Source organism: Phocoena phocoena, chromosome 1 (genome assembly GCF_963924675.1).
Source record: "Phocoena phocoena chromosome 1, mPhoPho1.1, whole genome shotgun sequence".
NCBI classification, from domain to species: Eukaryota; Metazoa; Chordata; class Mammalia; order Artiodactyla; family Phocoenidae; genus Phocoena; species Phocoena phocoena.
In genome coordinates, this window is record NC_089219.1 from 124,764,582 (window position 1) to 124,778,257 (window position 13,676).

The following is a 13,676-nucleotide window of genomic DNA, read 5'->3' on the forward strand; positions in this document are numbered from 1 at the left end:
AGTGCCCCTCCCAGATTAAATAAGTTATGTAGATGTACAGAGGTGCTTTGTGAAGCAGTTTATTCTGATGAGTAGCGCTGGTGTCCTTCGAGTCAACATCGAGCTCTGTGACCTTGGACAACTCCTGTCCCTTCTTGGAGCTTGGGTTTCTTCCTCTGCAAAACCAGGGGGTTGGACTAAGGTTGTCAAAGTTTTGCCACCTTCCTCCGCTTGCGTTTCTACCTCAGTCCCTCCCTTAGCCTCTGAACTACCTTCCACTGAGATCCCATGTCCCTGCCCCGCAGGCTTCCTCCGTGGCCAGTCACTTAACGAGCTGTCCTTCCACATGTTTTGTTGTTGCTGTCCTTCTGCACTTTAATCTCCCTCTCACCATCGACCTGCTCTATCTTTCTGTATTAATCCCCAAAGCTAAGTCACTCTCACACCCACCTTCTCTGCCAAGACTTGTGTCATTGGTGGAATTCACGAAACCATGCTGCCTGGATCTCTTAAAAACTCTTACTGACCCAGATGAACCGTATCCAACCTCACTGCTGCCTGATACCCTCTCACTGCTTCTCTATGATCCTGTTTTCATCACCGTTCGTCCAGCTCGCTCCCTACCTCTCCCTCTCCCACTCTGTGGATGACCTCACCTCCTTCCTGTTTACCTAAAGGGAAGACCAGCCTGTTTGCCACTTGCTCATACCCTCTGAGTCTCTTCTTCCTGCACATCTGAAGAGAGGCCCCTTTCCTTGATAAGGCAAACCCCCTTGTCTGCTGTGTCTACCATTTTCTGCACTTTTCTACAAGATATTTGTGGAGCGTGTGTGTACATTTTAAGTGAAGTGTTACACTAAGATTTCCCCATTCTGTTACTCTTCTGTATTTCCAGCTCCTCACTAGCTCACCCCTTTCTGCCTACAAACATGTTTGGATCTCTCACCGTTGTGGCCTCTTCTGTTGCGGAGCACGGGCTCCAGACACGCAGGCCCAGCGGCCATGGCTCACGGGCCTAGCCGCTCCGCGGCGTGTGGGGTCTTCCTGGACCGGGGCACGAACCTGTGTCCCCTGCATCGGCAGGCGGACTCTCAACCACTGCGCCACCAGGGAAGCCCTTATCTCCTTTCGTCAGTGACTCCTACCCCTGGTCCTCACCATTACCTGCCGGCCCCTCCTGACTACTTAGCACCAGCCGGGCTCTCACCACGGTCCCAACCACACATCCACAGGCCCACCAGTCCCTCACGCTCCATATCTCCAAAACCAAACTGCTGCTCGCTTTGTTTCTTCACTTACATTTAACTGAAACCTGAAATTCCGTTGTTAGCCTTAACGCATTTCTTCTCATGAGGTACTTTTCTTCTTTCTCTTTGATTCTTGAGCAGTGTTTCAGGATGAGGAAATTAATGGGAATGAGTGAGGAAGTAAGAAGCTAGGGTAAGGAGGACATGGGAAGCCATGCATCAAGGAATAGGCAGTGTCCTCGTTGAGGGCTCAAGCTCCGGTCCCGGGGTTTAAATCCTGACCCCACCACTTACTAGCTGTGTGACCTAGGGGAAGTCACTTGACCTCTCTGTGCCTTAATTACCCCACCTATAAAACAGAGCTAATAGAACTACCAAACCCTTATTGCTTTCGTGAGGAATAAATGAGTTGATGCACGTGAAAAACTATGTCAGGCACATAGCATTATTATCACTATTACTACTATTACCCGACGTAGCATCCCCAAGGACACAGGCTGAGTGTCCAGATTTCCTACTTTCCTCCTAATTTATTCCTTCCTCCTCTGCTCACAGGATAATACCCCTGTCCAGGACACTAAAATGTGAAGAAGATCTCATTGTGCCTAGTGATGAAGCTGCTGGAGCCGTGTCCTTGAAGTAGCAGCAATGATTGTAGCGGCAGCAAAGGAAGCCATCGCAGAAGCGGGATGGGCTGAGGGTCTGGAGTCAGCCTGAGGACACAGGGTGCCATTTCCCGACCTCAGCACCATTGTAGACAGAGATTGGATCTGAGGGCAGCAGACTTTTATCAACTTGATAAAAGTTGTGTCACTTGATGGACTTGGTTTAAAAAAAAACAACTTATTTAAAACAATTTACTATGGTGACAACTCCCCAGGAATACTGGTCAAACTGTGGGGCCCATATACTGTCCACACCCACCTAACCCTATAGCGGACCTCAGAACTGGACTGAGATCTACCTAATCAGATTGTGTTTGTGTAAGGTGACAGCCTTTTTATTGTTCTTAAGTTTTCATGATTCTCAAGTATAAGTAAAAACTCATTTCAAGTAGCTAGAAACAAAGTAGTATCACTGGAAATATAAATCCTGTAAGTTACAGAGGACCTTAAATTGTATGGAGACCCTGAGACAGCCTTTCAGCTTGGTCCAGATTTGACTGGCCAACCAATTTTGAAAACATTGGCCGAGAAGAGATAATTATTGAAACATTTAAAAATATGTGTCTGTTCCAGCAACGGGAGCTTTTCCATCAGGTAATTCTCTAGCTGGTGATACACTGGGAGGCGACCAGCTCGGCTCACCTGCTTCTGCCAGGGGGAGAGCGAGCAGAGGCGGGCAGCAGCTCCTTTGGAGAGGCAAGATGTCTCTGTGCTGCATTTCCTCATCCTGTAAGCAGAGCAGTGACACCTGGACAATGCCTGCCCTCTGGTTAGGATGAAGTTTGTGCTTCCGGAGGGGGAGCCTCGAGCACGGATTAGATATCTCCTGGGAAGTGCTTTGAGCTTCGTGATGTGCAAGCTACATAATGAGAACATCCTTCCTGGCTTCTCTGACTTGAACGGAAACCCAGGCTCTCCTCCCCGACTCAGGAGGGGTGGGGCGGGTCTTCTGTCTGTTCCTCCTGGGTAGCTCTTGCTTTATCGGTCTGTTCGGAGAGTGCGTGGGGCTTCGCCGGGGACAGGGGGCCTGATACCCCTTCCTTGACATATCCTCTCCCCTCTTCCCACACTCCTGCTGAAAGATGCTCGTCCAAATAAATGTTTAATCTTAAGGGTTGGCCCTTATTCAGATTTGAGTATTTCAGTATCTCAGTATGCTGACTTGGTAGCTGGAGCAGTCATTTTTCTGGAGGTCTCTTAGACCACACTCTACTCTGACCACAGAAAGTAGTTTTCCAGACTTAAAAGGCCTTATCTCACTGCTGGTACCTCGGTTTATCACCCCATTTACAGTTTTTCTAACTCCAGGATAGTGTTAATATTTGGGATATATATTTTTTCAAAAACTATTTTTAAATCAAATGCAGCTTCTAAACCTTGTAATCTAGTGAAGACTGATACCATAATAAGCTTTGTATTTTAGCAGAGTTTGGGAGATATGTGTGTCAGTTATTTTGAGATCTGTATAATATCTATCATCTATCTAACCTATCATCTATCTGTCATCGACAGAGAAGTATACCCCCTAAACAATACATGGATTTATTTATATATGTCTTTGGGCTGTTTATATATTCGTGCAAATATCTGGGCAAGAGTTTTGAGAACGTGAGCATGACTGCAATGAAAAAGGGAAATCTGCCACTTCTCTTACTAGAAAAAGGAACGGGACAGATGGGATGTAGATGTAAAAATAAAACTCTATTTTTCTTCTGGAGGGTCCATACCTTACAGTAGCAGATGAAGAAGGAGCAACAAAAACTAAGAATGTGACACTGAAGGAGCATGTATGACGGTGTCCAGTTGTCTCCCCAGTTCCCTATTAGTCACATAATTTGATCTATTTTGTGAGAACACAAAGGCCCCGCCGCAGGCGTTGTTATTAGTGATGGGGTTCTTGGCGGGGAATTCGTGAAGCAAAGGCAGGACCTGTTCCCTGTGGGCGCTGCAACCTGGCTGTTTAATGCTCTCCTTTCTCGAAGTGACCGTGATTCAGTGTTGCAACACCATGGCTGAGACTGGGATTTCACACCGTGGATTGAAGAAATCCATTTGTGTCTTAGGTGGCACAGAGTCATCACCAGGCCAGGAAGACTTTTATCAGGATTCCTTAATAGGCTTGAAGGAAAACACTGATTCTTCACAGCTACAAGGCTGAAGAGAAAAATCAGAATCATTCTTCCACTACCTTTGTAACCCAGCTTGAATATTAAACTGTGTCCTTCCTTTCTCCAGAGAGGGAGCAGGAAGAAAACTTGAATGCTTTGAAGGGATATGCCAGTATTGAAAAGGGGGCTGCATGTGGAACTGGGTAACCAGATATGACCATGAAGAAGAGCTCAGGGACCTCAGAAGTCCACTCTCCCCACTGAGGTCACCCTCAACAGGACCCTGTTTGCCAGACCAGTTTTGGCCTGTGACCAGCTGACTAGTCACTCCGTAAAATGTCAGATAAGGGAATAAAGGAGTGGACAACCAGTTCATCATCTTCTTTTGATTCGGTACTCTTGGGAATGTAAAACTTTAATACAGTTGAATGAATGAGGACCTTCAGTTGCTAATGAAAGGAACCCAACTCAAACAGGCTGATACAAAACAGCTATATCTATGAATCTCCCTCTCTCTCTCTCGTTCTCTGTCTGTCCGTCTCTCCCTCCCTCCTTCTATACACTGAATAATACGTTTTGACAATCCATGGACAGACCTGAATACAAGCACTTAAGCAATGTCAGAAATCTTTCTCTGTTATTGGTCTCTGCTTTCCTCTGTGTTGGCCATATTCTCAGGCAGCCTCTTCCCAGCCTGCAAACCCAATGGAAAGAGCTTATTTTTTTCCCAGTAACTGTGGGGAAAAATCCTGCAAAGGTTTTCTATAGGCTTGGTGGGGATCCTATATCTATACCTGAGCCAATCATTATGACCAAGGAGATGCAGAGATCAGATTGGCCGGCCCTCTGTCACTCTCCTGCAGTTAGGGGCTAGGTGAGTTAATTCTATTTCATCTGCAAGGACTGTGAATGGAGCAAGGTAAAATCAGAGTGCTGTTACCAAAAGATATGATGCTGTGTGGGAGAAACAACAACAACAATAGAGCTCTGAGCAAAATTCGAGTGCTACTCAGATAAAACGGAATTTGTTTTCATAAGCCACCAAAGAAAAATCAGTCTCGTTTTAAATGTAATAATGTATCACTGTGTCCAGAGCCAGCCTGGAGCTCCATGAGGGTCAAGTCTGTTTGTGTAGTTCATTGTGCCAGTGCCTCACGTATTATAGGTGCTCAATAAACATTTGGTAAGTAATGAATGATTAAACTGATTTCAGAGCTGGAATAGGATTATTTTCAACATCTGTCGCTGCCCAAAAACTCCCTCACTGATTCCAGATGCCTGAAATGTTAGCAACTGATTCCGCTGGCTCTAGTCTTCTTCCCAATCAAAACGTGTATCCTGAGAGAGGTAATATTTTAGGTCTCCTTTGTCATCACATCTTTTTTTTTTTCCCATGGTCTGTTGTCTCCTTGAGGTAAGTTAGAGGAATGATGGGCTTCTTCTTAAGGGGAGGTACTTAAAAGGAGGTCATTATTCTTGGCCGCTTTGTGTGTTCGTTGCTGCGCACGGGCTTTCTCTAGTTGCGACGAGCGGGGGCTACTCCTCGTTGCGGTGCGCGGGCTTCTCATTGCGGTGGCTTCTCTTGGTGCGGAGCACGGGCTCTAGGCACGCGGGCCTCAGTAGTTGTGGCTCTCACGCTCTAGAGCACAGGCTCAGTAGTTGTGGCACACGAGCTTAGTTGCTCCGCGGCATGTGGGATCTTCCCGGACCAGGGCTCAAACCCGTGTCCCCTGCATTGGCAAGCGAATTCTTCATCACTGCACCACCAGGGAAGTTCGGTCGTCACATCTTGAGCTGAGTTGGTTCTAGAAAGCCTTCCCAGAAGGGGTTGAAAAAGAAGAGCAAAGTACGTGAAACTCTAGGGGCAATTGACACACTTTCCTGACTTCCCCGTCTTGCTTAGGGTAAGTCAGCTTCCCATTTAGCCCAGTGATGTCCTGACCAGAGTGGCTATGGAGGCTGAGAAAACCATTACTCCAGTTCTGCCCTCAAATTCGAGGAGAGCTGTGGGAGAGGCCCCACGGTGGTCAAATGAGGCAGGAAACTGTGGTTCTTTGATCCTGTGCAGAGGAAGAGGAGGTGAATGTGTTAAATGCCTCACAGCACCAAGGGAGCCACCCACTTCAAAAACAGGAGCAAAGGGATTTCTTCTCCTCCTCCTCCTGGAAAGTTCTGGGCTCTGCATGGGACCTGCAACGCCTAGGCACAGCCAGGGAGATGCTATGAAGGAAACAGGATGTAGAAGGAAGAGGTCGAAACAGGCTAGGGTTCCCCACTGCACGCTCCTGTCGGTAACGACCCTGAGACCCTGACCCTTGATGGTGTAGTTTTAAATGAAAATGTGGAAAAAATGCCTTAGGCAAACCTGTAATGCCAGTTATTACATTTATCAACTGCTTCTGTTTTAAATCATGAGTGGGCTGAATTGCACTTAAACCAAAATTCAGAAGCAAGATTCTAGAATGATTGTATGGTTGGTACTCAAAGGACGGTATTACCAAGAGGCAGATATTCCTTCTGCTCCAAGAAAATAATAGGACCTCAAACACTAGTCGCTACTGTTGGATTGTCTAAGGAACCCATGGGTGCTGGGTGGTGCCAGGCACTCACCATCACGGCCGAACCTGGCCCCTCAGGAGCACCAGTAGCGGCCTTCTTGACGACTTCTGGAAGCAGCTGGGATGGGAAAGGGCAAAAGGGCCTGCTCTGCATCACCTCTAATTCTGTGCCTCTTTTCATTCTACCAAGCAAAAGGAAACATGTAGTTATTTAGGAGCCCTGTTTTCTCTGTGATTTAAAAATATTAATTATCTTTATTTTTTCTCATTATAAAAGCAATACACCTTTATTTTTAAACATTTGTGGAGAAAAAATATTTTAAGTAAATAAAAATTATTCATAATCCCACTACTAAGAGATAGCTAGTGTTAATATTTTATGGATTTCCCTCTAGTTTTTTTAATGTGTGTATTACATGTTTTGTTGTTAATTCGTTGTTGTTCCAAAACTGGGATCTCACTGTGTGAAACTGTGTATTCTTCTCTTCTGTAACATACCATCATGAGCATGTCTTCCAAAACAATCACAATTTTGATCATGAAAACTGTAAACTTCTGTCTTCTTCTATTCAACCAATAACATCCGGAGTAAGACCAAATGTGTATAAAAGAGGGGTAATAATATGCCCTGGTGGAAACGAAGGTGTTGTGGAAAGCAGTTCTTTTCACAGTCTATATCTTAGATTCCTATCACATTTATGGCCTCATGCACTCTCAAAACTTAAAACAAGTGAAACATTTGAACGAAAAATCAAAGGGCTGAGGCAACTCCAAAATATCATTCCTAATTATTTAGGGATTGCAAAATTCAGAGGGAGGCATGAGATAAGTTTCTGAAAAAGGATCACTGGAGGGAAAGCACAAAGAAATGTTTGTAGTAAAAACTAGCTGAAGCTATTATAGGCTATTGGACTGGAGTCTGGAAAAGGCACAAATGTTCAATCTGATCCCACTTTCTGTGTGGGTCAGGACATGGCTTGCAGTGAACGAAGCAAACCTACCAGCATGACAACGGCAGTGGCCTGCGAGCCAGTTAGCGCTTAACTGCATGGGCAGCAAATAAGACGCAGCACACTGTCCTGAGGCCAGTCCTGTGGGGCAAGTTAGCCAGAGGTTTCCTTCGAATGGCAGACCCACACAATTAAATTGTATTCTCACTTCCAAGGGCTGACCATTCCAAGTCAGAGCCAAGTCTGTTCCACTTAAGCCCAAACTGTGTCAGAATTCAGTGGCAAGCAAACATTAGTGACAAAATACACAAATCCCTCACCATAAGTGTTTGTAAAAGCCATTCACAATTTCAAGGCATCAACCATGACATCATCTTAGAGTTATTCTAATCATCTACTAATGGACCTCTTCTTATTCTCATTTCATCTTCGCCCTCACATGCAGCTGAACCCAAGTCAAAATTGTTATGTTCAATAGTACTTTTAACATACCACCATTCTCAAAGGCTTTAATGCCACCAAATCCCTTAAGTCAAGTTAAAATATTTAATCATGGCTTTTAAAGTTCTCTGGAAGCCCCTGGTACTCTTCTTCCACATCAGTTTTCATCTTACTTGCTAACCAGCTAAGCCCAGCTCATTGGCATGGAATTACATGGAGAGCCACAAAAGCGGTTATCCCAGCTCTGGGAGTAAATCCTAAGGAAATCATGTAATACGTGGGGAAAGTATATACACAAATGGGCCAAACAATATTTATATCAGTGAAATGTTGGACACCAATGATTTATTATACAGTAGAAGAATTATTAAGAAAATTATGCTATCAGAATTCCTTGGCAGTCCAGTGGTTAGGACTCTGTGTTTCCACTGCAGGGGGCACTGGTTTCAATCCCTGGTCTGGGGGAACTAAGATCCTGCAAGACGTGGTGCGACCAAAAAAAAAAAAAGAAGAAAAGAAAAGAAAGAAAAAAAAGTATGCTATATTGTCTTGATGGAATAGTCTAAAATTATTACAAACAACTTAAAGGGATGGGAAAACAGGCATGGGGAAATTGAAAAACAATAACAACAAAAACCTTGAGAGTGGACACTGGCAAAGGTAGGAAAGGTCTCCAGTCTTGCCATCTTTCATGGCACCTTGGTGAGTGAGTGAGATACAGCTCAGGCAGGGCAGAGGGAGCCCTCGAAAAGGCACAGTCTGAAAGGGGAGGGCAAAACCTAGATTGCTCAGGACTCCGCCTGAGGAGAACTCCTTCCTCACCCTCCCGAACCCATTCTCAGACTACAAAAGAGTGGATTAAAAGTAAAATTTTAATTTTACTGGTGGCGCAGTAAAATTTCCTGGTGGCGCAGTGGTTGCGAGTCCGCCTGCTGATTCGGGGGACACGGGTTAGAGCCCCGGTTGCGGAGCAACTAAGCCCATGAGCCACAACTATTGCAGCCCACATGCCTAGAGCCTGTGCTCCACAACAGAGAAGCCACCGCAATGCGAAGCCCACACACCACCATGCGCACAGCAATGAAGACCCAATGCAGCCAAATAAATAAATTTATTTTAAAAAATTTGCATACTATCAAAGCAAATGGAAGGCTTAGAGCGGCCCATCCTACACATGTCCTTCTACTCCAGGGAGCAGCATGGCTCTGGGATCTCTCTACATGGCCAGAATGGGTTATAGAAAGGTTTTCCAGCTTTAACTCTTTGTTTTGAAGTGTTTTCACTTGTATTTCCCCTGTCACACTCCCCAAGGGTGTGAGCTCTGGTCCTGACCTTCTATATTCAGTGGCACTCCCAGAGCCCACTGGCATCAGGAGGAAGGAAGGGACCACGGGATGAGCAGAGAAGCTGGTGCAAATGGAGAGCTTTCAGTCAAAGGGTGAGAGGACAGCAACACCACCTGGACCCTCAGAGAACAGTCTGACCAGGGTTCGGAGGAAAGTATTCCAGTGACCCCCAAATTCAAGGTACCTTAAGGATGGAAGAGGGCTTCAGAAATGAGAAGCCTCTGCAACCCAACCACCAACTCAAGGGTGTTGGGGAGGGAGAGGGGAGTGCAGGCCAAAAGCAGACAAGGCTAGCTTAAGACCCTGCACTCCTGGTCCACTGGAGTTAAGGGCCTTAGGATAGGCTCAAACTATGCGGCACAAGTGGGGGGGGGGTCGTGTTAAGGAGTCCAAGCTGGTACCGCTCACTCCTCCACAGGGCAACAAATCCAGAGAAGAGTCGCTGAGGCAAGGAATAGCAACTTTATCTGGAAACCCAGCAGACTGAAAAGATGGTGGACTAGTGTCCCAAAGAATCATCTTGCCCAGGTTTGGATGATTGTTTCTTTTATAGAACAAAGAGGGGGAAGTGAGGAGGTAAAGTTTTTTGTTTTTTGTTTTAATGGATGACCACAACAAAAGCAACAATGATTGCAATTACCAAACACGAAACACACTCACACCATGTCATAATGTTGACATTCAGTCCAGTAATCCTCCACTGTAACAGCTCCTTTACTTTGCAGTGAAAACTGAATTGTATATTTTTTGCCTCTGAGTCCTTGTGGGATTTTTTTTTTTTATTCAAACAGAAAGTCATAAAAATTATAATCATCCTCATCAGTTCACTCAGCCCCATGTAATTTTTTTTTCATCTTGATCTTTTGTTAGCACTTTTATGAATTCATCAGTTTTCCATTAGAGTTCTGAAAATGCTTATTCATTCAGTTCAGCAGTATAGTCAGTTACCAGAAATCTGTACCTCTCAGAGTCTTTTCCATGAATTCCTCGACGATGAAACCCTTTTATAGGCACATATTTGCAAAAGCATCAGAGTACACCCAGAACTGTCTGTAAATGACAAGACTTAAAAATGACCACAGTTAAAGATTTGATGAAAGTTCATAATATCGCAATTGACAAGGAAATTTAGTTATTTCTGAGACATACATTTTAAAGTAATAACTAGAATTATGACTTATAACATTATACCAGAACATATAAGAGGTAACGTTTAAAAAAAGAGAGAAAGAGAGAAGTTATTGCAAACATTTCCTGGTTCTGGCCAGACTCTGGAACGGATGTGTTACTTCCTTCTTTCCTGCAGCCATTCACAGGTGGCCCTGGTCAGGATGTTTCCTGTGAGCTTAAACAAATGTGTTTTAGCTTAACTTTCAGGCATGGGAGGCAGGGTTACCAGAGATGGGCCATCATGTGTACTTTAAGCTACAGGCAACAGCCCTTTAGTAATTAACTTGTAACAAAAGCAATAGACTACAAAGGTTAAAGTAAAAGATACAGATCCAGTGAGTCAGATTTGTGCTTCCTATTACAGTAGGGGATGGAGGTGGGGTGGCGCCAGAGCGAAGGTCCTGCCCACTACCACAGCCTTTTCCACTCCTCCAAGCTACCAAGGCACCCAACTCTGCCCCCTTGCTCCTCAGCCCCTTTCACGGCCCTCGCTATTAACCCCACCTTCCACGACCTCGGTAGTTCCTGTGCCTGCGCTACCACTTCCTTGCCGCCGTGTGGCCTGAGTTATCTCACTGCAAAATGAGGATAACAGTAGTAACTAAGGGAAAATTGTTACAAATATGCAGTGAGTTCAGTACATGTAAAACGCCTAAAAGAGTGCAGGATCTCAAAATGAACGTTCGAAATAAGTTAGCTGTTAATACTCTCTCCTTTGCAAATTCTTCGCCCCGTCACTCCCTCCCAGGGATAAGGTGCATCCCTTCCCATCTCTCGCCCGCTCCTCCGCGCTATTTCCCGCCCCGCCCACCCGCGAGCGTCGTCCCGCTGCAGCACAGGGGATTGGGATGGGGACGGGGGTGGGGCACGCGGCACACAGCCAAGTGCTCTGAGGATGGTCTGAGTGAAGAGCGGCGGGAGCTCCCCGCAAGGAGCGAAACTGGCAGCGTGGAGACGCTGGGCGGCGGACACCCGGCGGCGTCCAGTATGTCCGAGGGGCCCTGCCCGCGCCCTCCTAGCTCGGGCTCCCAGCGCCCAGCAGCCACCGCGCTGCAGGGGCCGTCCTGGCTTTGGGGAGGCGGCTTCTCGGATCGAGGGCGGACGGCCGCAGGCCGAGGCGCAGAGCCCGGGCGCTGGGTGATACCACCGGCCCCGCTGGGCAAAGTGCACGTCCCTTCCTGGCGCTCCTTCGGGTGGCGAGGAGGGTTTTCGACCAGAGACCTGGGGAATAAAAGAAGGGTCAACGGCTGGGGTCAGTCAGGCAGTGCGGCCAGAGGCGATGCAAGGTTGAAGAGAGGCGCTGGGAGCGTTTTTGCGGAGAGCGGCTCGTTGGTCTAGGGGTATGATTCTCGCTTCGGGTGCGAGAGGTCCCGGGTTCAAATCCCGGACGAGCCCGAACCTTTTCTGTCCACGCCTAAAATTTAGAAAACAGCTTCTTTTTCTTACACGGCTCATTTAGAGGCTGAAATGAAACTAGTCCGGTCCCTTGAGCTCGAATCTTGATCGTCTTCGCCTTAGGAAGTAAAGGATTGGATGAGATCAGTTCGTTCAGTATGTGTGTGGTCTTTGTACGTCTGAGGGCAAGGTATGAAAATGCTTGTACCATTTAAAACACACGTACTTGGAAAAGAGACAAGCCTCGTGCGGACTCCTGGGCACCCCTCGAACACTCCAAACGTGAGCAGGGGGCGCCGTGGATTAGCGGGACCAGGGTGATGGGGCGCGCTGTCCTCCTCCAGCGGTCGCTGTGCGTGCGGACATGCGCGGGCCTGGGCAAGTTTAAACCGCACCTGTAGGCAACCGAGATCGGAACTCAGTCCCTAACACAAGCGCTCGACTCCGAAACTGGCAGGAGTGGGGACAAGCATTTTCAAAGTATTACATGGTTAGCAAACTTTCTACGTTTTCATGTTACGTCTTTTAATGGTATTTGAACGTAAAGTGTGCTCTAAGTTCAAAAAGTCTCAATTTTGTATTTTCCACCAACGTGTATTTATTACATTTATGGATCTATTCTAAAATTAATTTCTTTAGAAATTATTAATTCCTGAAGAAGGAAAAAGGCGGGCTCGTCCGGGATTTGAACCCGGGACCTCTCGCACCCTAAGCGAGAATCATACCCCTAGACCAACGAGCCGTCGTATCTTTCGAGTTCCCGTCATTATAAAAGAAGGAGGAACTACTTAGTCCCGCGCCCCGCGCCCCCAAGTGGTTATCCGTGTAATATGCTTATATCCTTCAGCTGTTTCGCGTTCTTGTGTTTTCGATTTTCTTTCTTTTCTCTCTTGATCTTTGAAAATCAATGACAGAGAAGAAAACAACGGTGTCACTACCAGTAGCATATTTACAATTCCATTTATGTTTATGGCTGATAAGTTGCAGTGAGTGTGTGGCAATATCCCTGTGGCAGGCGGATTCCAGATTCTCTCCCTTGCTGCGTTCAGGATGTTGCTCTTTCCAATAGTAGTAAAATTGTCCGTTTCTCGCCTACACCTTTCATCCTAGTGTTCAAAGCACCACCTTTCCAGCCTTGCAAATTACCATCACTGTGTTTTTACTCAAACTGTTTTCTTCAGCTGGAAAATCTGTCTCTCTCTCTCTTTTCCATAAATCCCAAACTCTGACCTTCTCAGAAAAAGATCCTTTAACATATTAAAACCAATTTTATGTGGTATATAATTGGGTTGCAGTCTTGTCTCCTCTAATCATTATTTATTAGAGGACAAGACATCAACACTAACAGCAACACTGAATTCCACTGTATAATTGACAACCAATTGTTATATAATTGGTGCCCAATATTTTTAACGCATGGCTTCTTTACTATATTTTGAATTATTAAATACTTAGTACTGAGGCTTATGCTGGCAAAACTGGTGCTCAGTGAATAATTTCTGAATGACCACCATTTGTTCCAAATCCCTTAAAAATACAAATTTTGGTATTTGGACAATCACTAATTGTGAATTGCAACTTTAGCAAATAACTAACCAGATAGGAAACTACAAGTAGACAGGGTGACTCTCCTGAACAGGCCTATTTGTTTATTTTATGTCATATAACATTCATTCTCCAGTTTATTCATTCATTTGATTGCTCATTTGTTCAACAAACATTTAGAAGCGCTATGTGCCAGACTCTGGGTTGTCAACTTTCTTCTTATGGTTTGATACGAGTAAATTGCAGTTCTGGAGCTCTAACGTTCAGTCCCC

The 13,676-nt window shown here is 45.7% G+C and overlaps 1 protein-coding gene and 2 non-coding genes across 3 annotated transcripts in view; 2 read left to right on the plus strand and 1 right to left on the minus strand.

The window, feature by feature from the left end:
- RCSD1 (RCSD domain containing 1) overlaps positions 1-1,814 on the plus strand; it is a 66,561-nt gene extending 64,747 nt beyond the window's left edge. The window contains exon 8 of the mRNA XM_065900806.1: positions 1,782-1,814. Coding sequence (XP_065756878.1) covers positions 1,782-1,814 — 33 coding nt within the window. The remainder of the gene's footprint in view (positions 1-1,781) is intronic.
- Positions 1,815-11,787: 9,973 nt separating this feature from the next.
- Positions 11,788-11,859, plus strand: TRNAP-CGG (transfer RNA proline (anticodon CGG)). Its single transcript has one exon. It is a non-coding gene; the product is annotated as a tRNA-Pro (tRNA).
- A 670-nt stretch (positions 11,860-12,529) lies between these two features.
- On the minus strand, positions 12,530-12,601 carry TRNAP-AGG (transfer RNA proline (anticodon AGG)). Its single transcript has one exon. It is a non-coding gene; the product is annotated as a tRNA-Pro (tRNA).
- Positions 12,602-13,676: the final 1,075 nt, after the last annotated feature.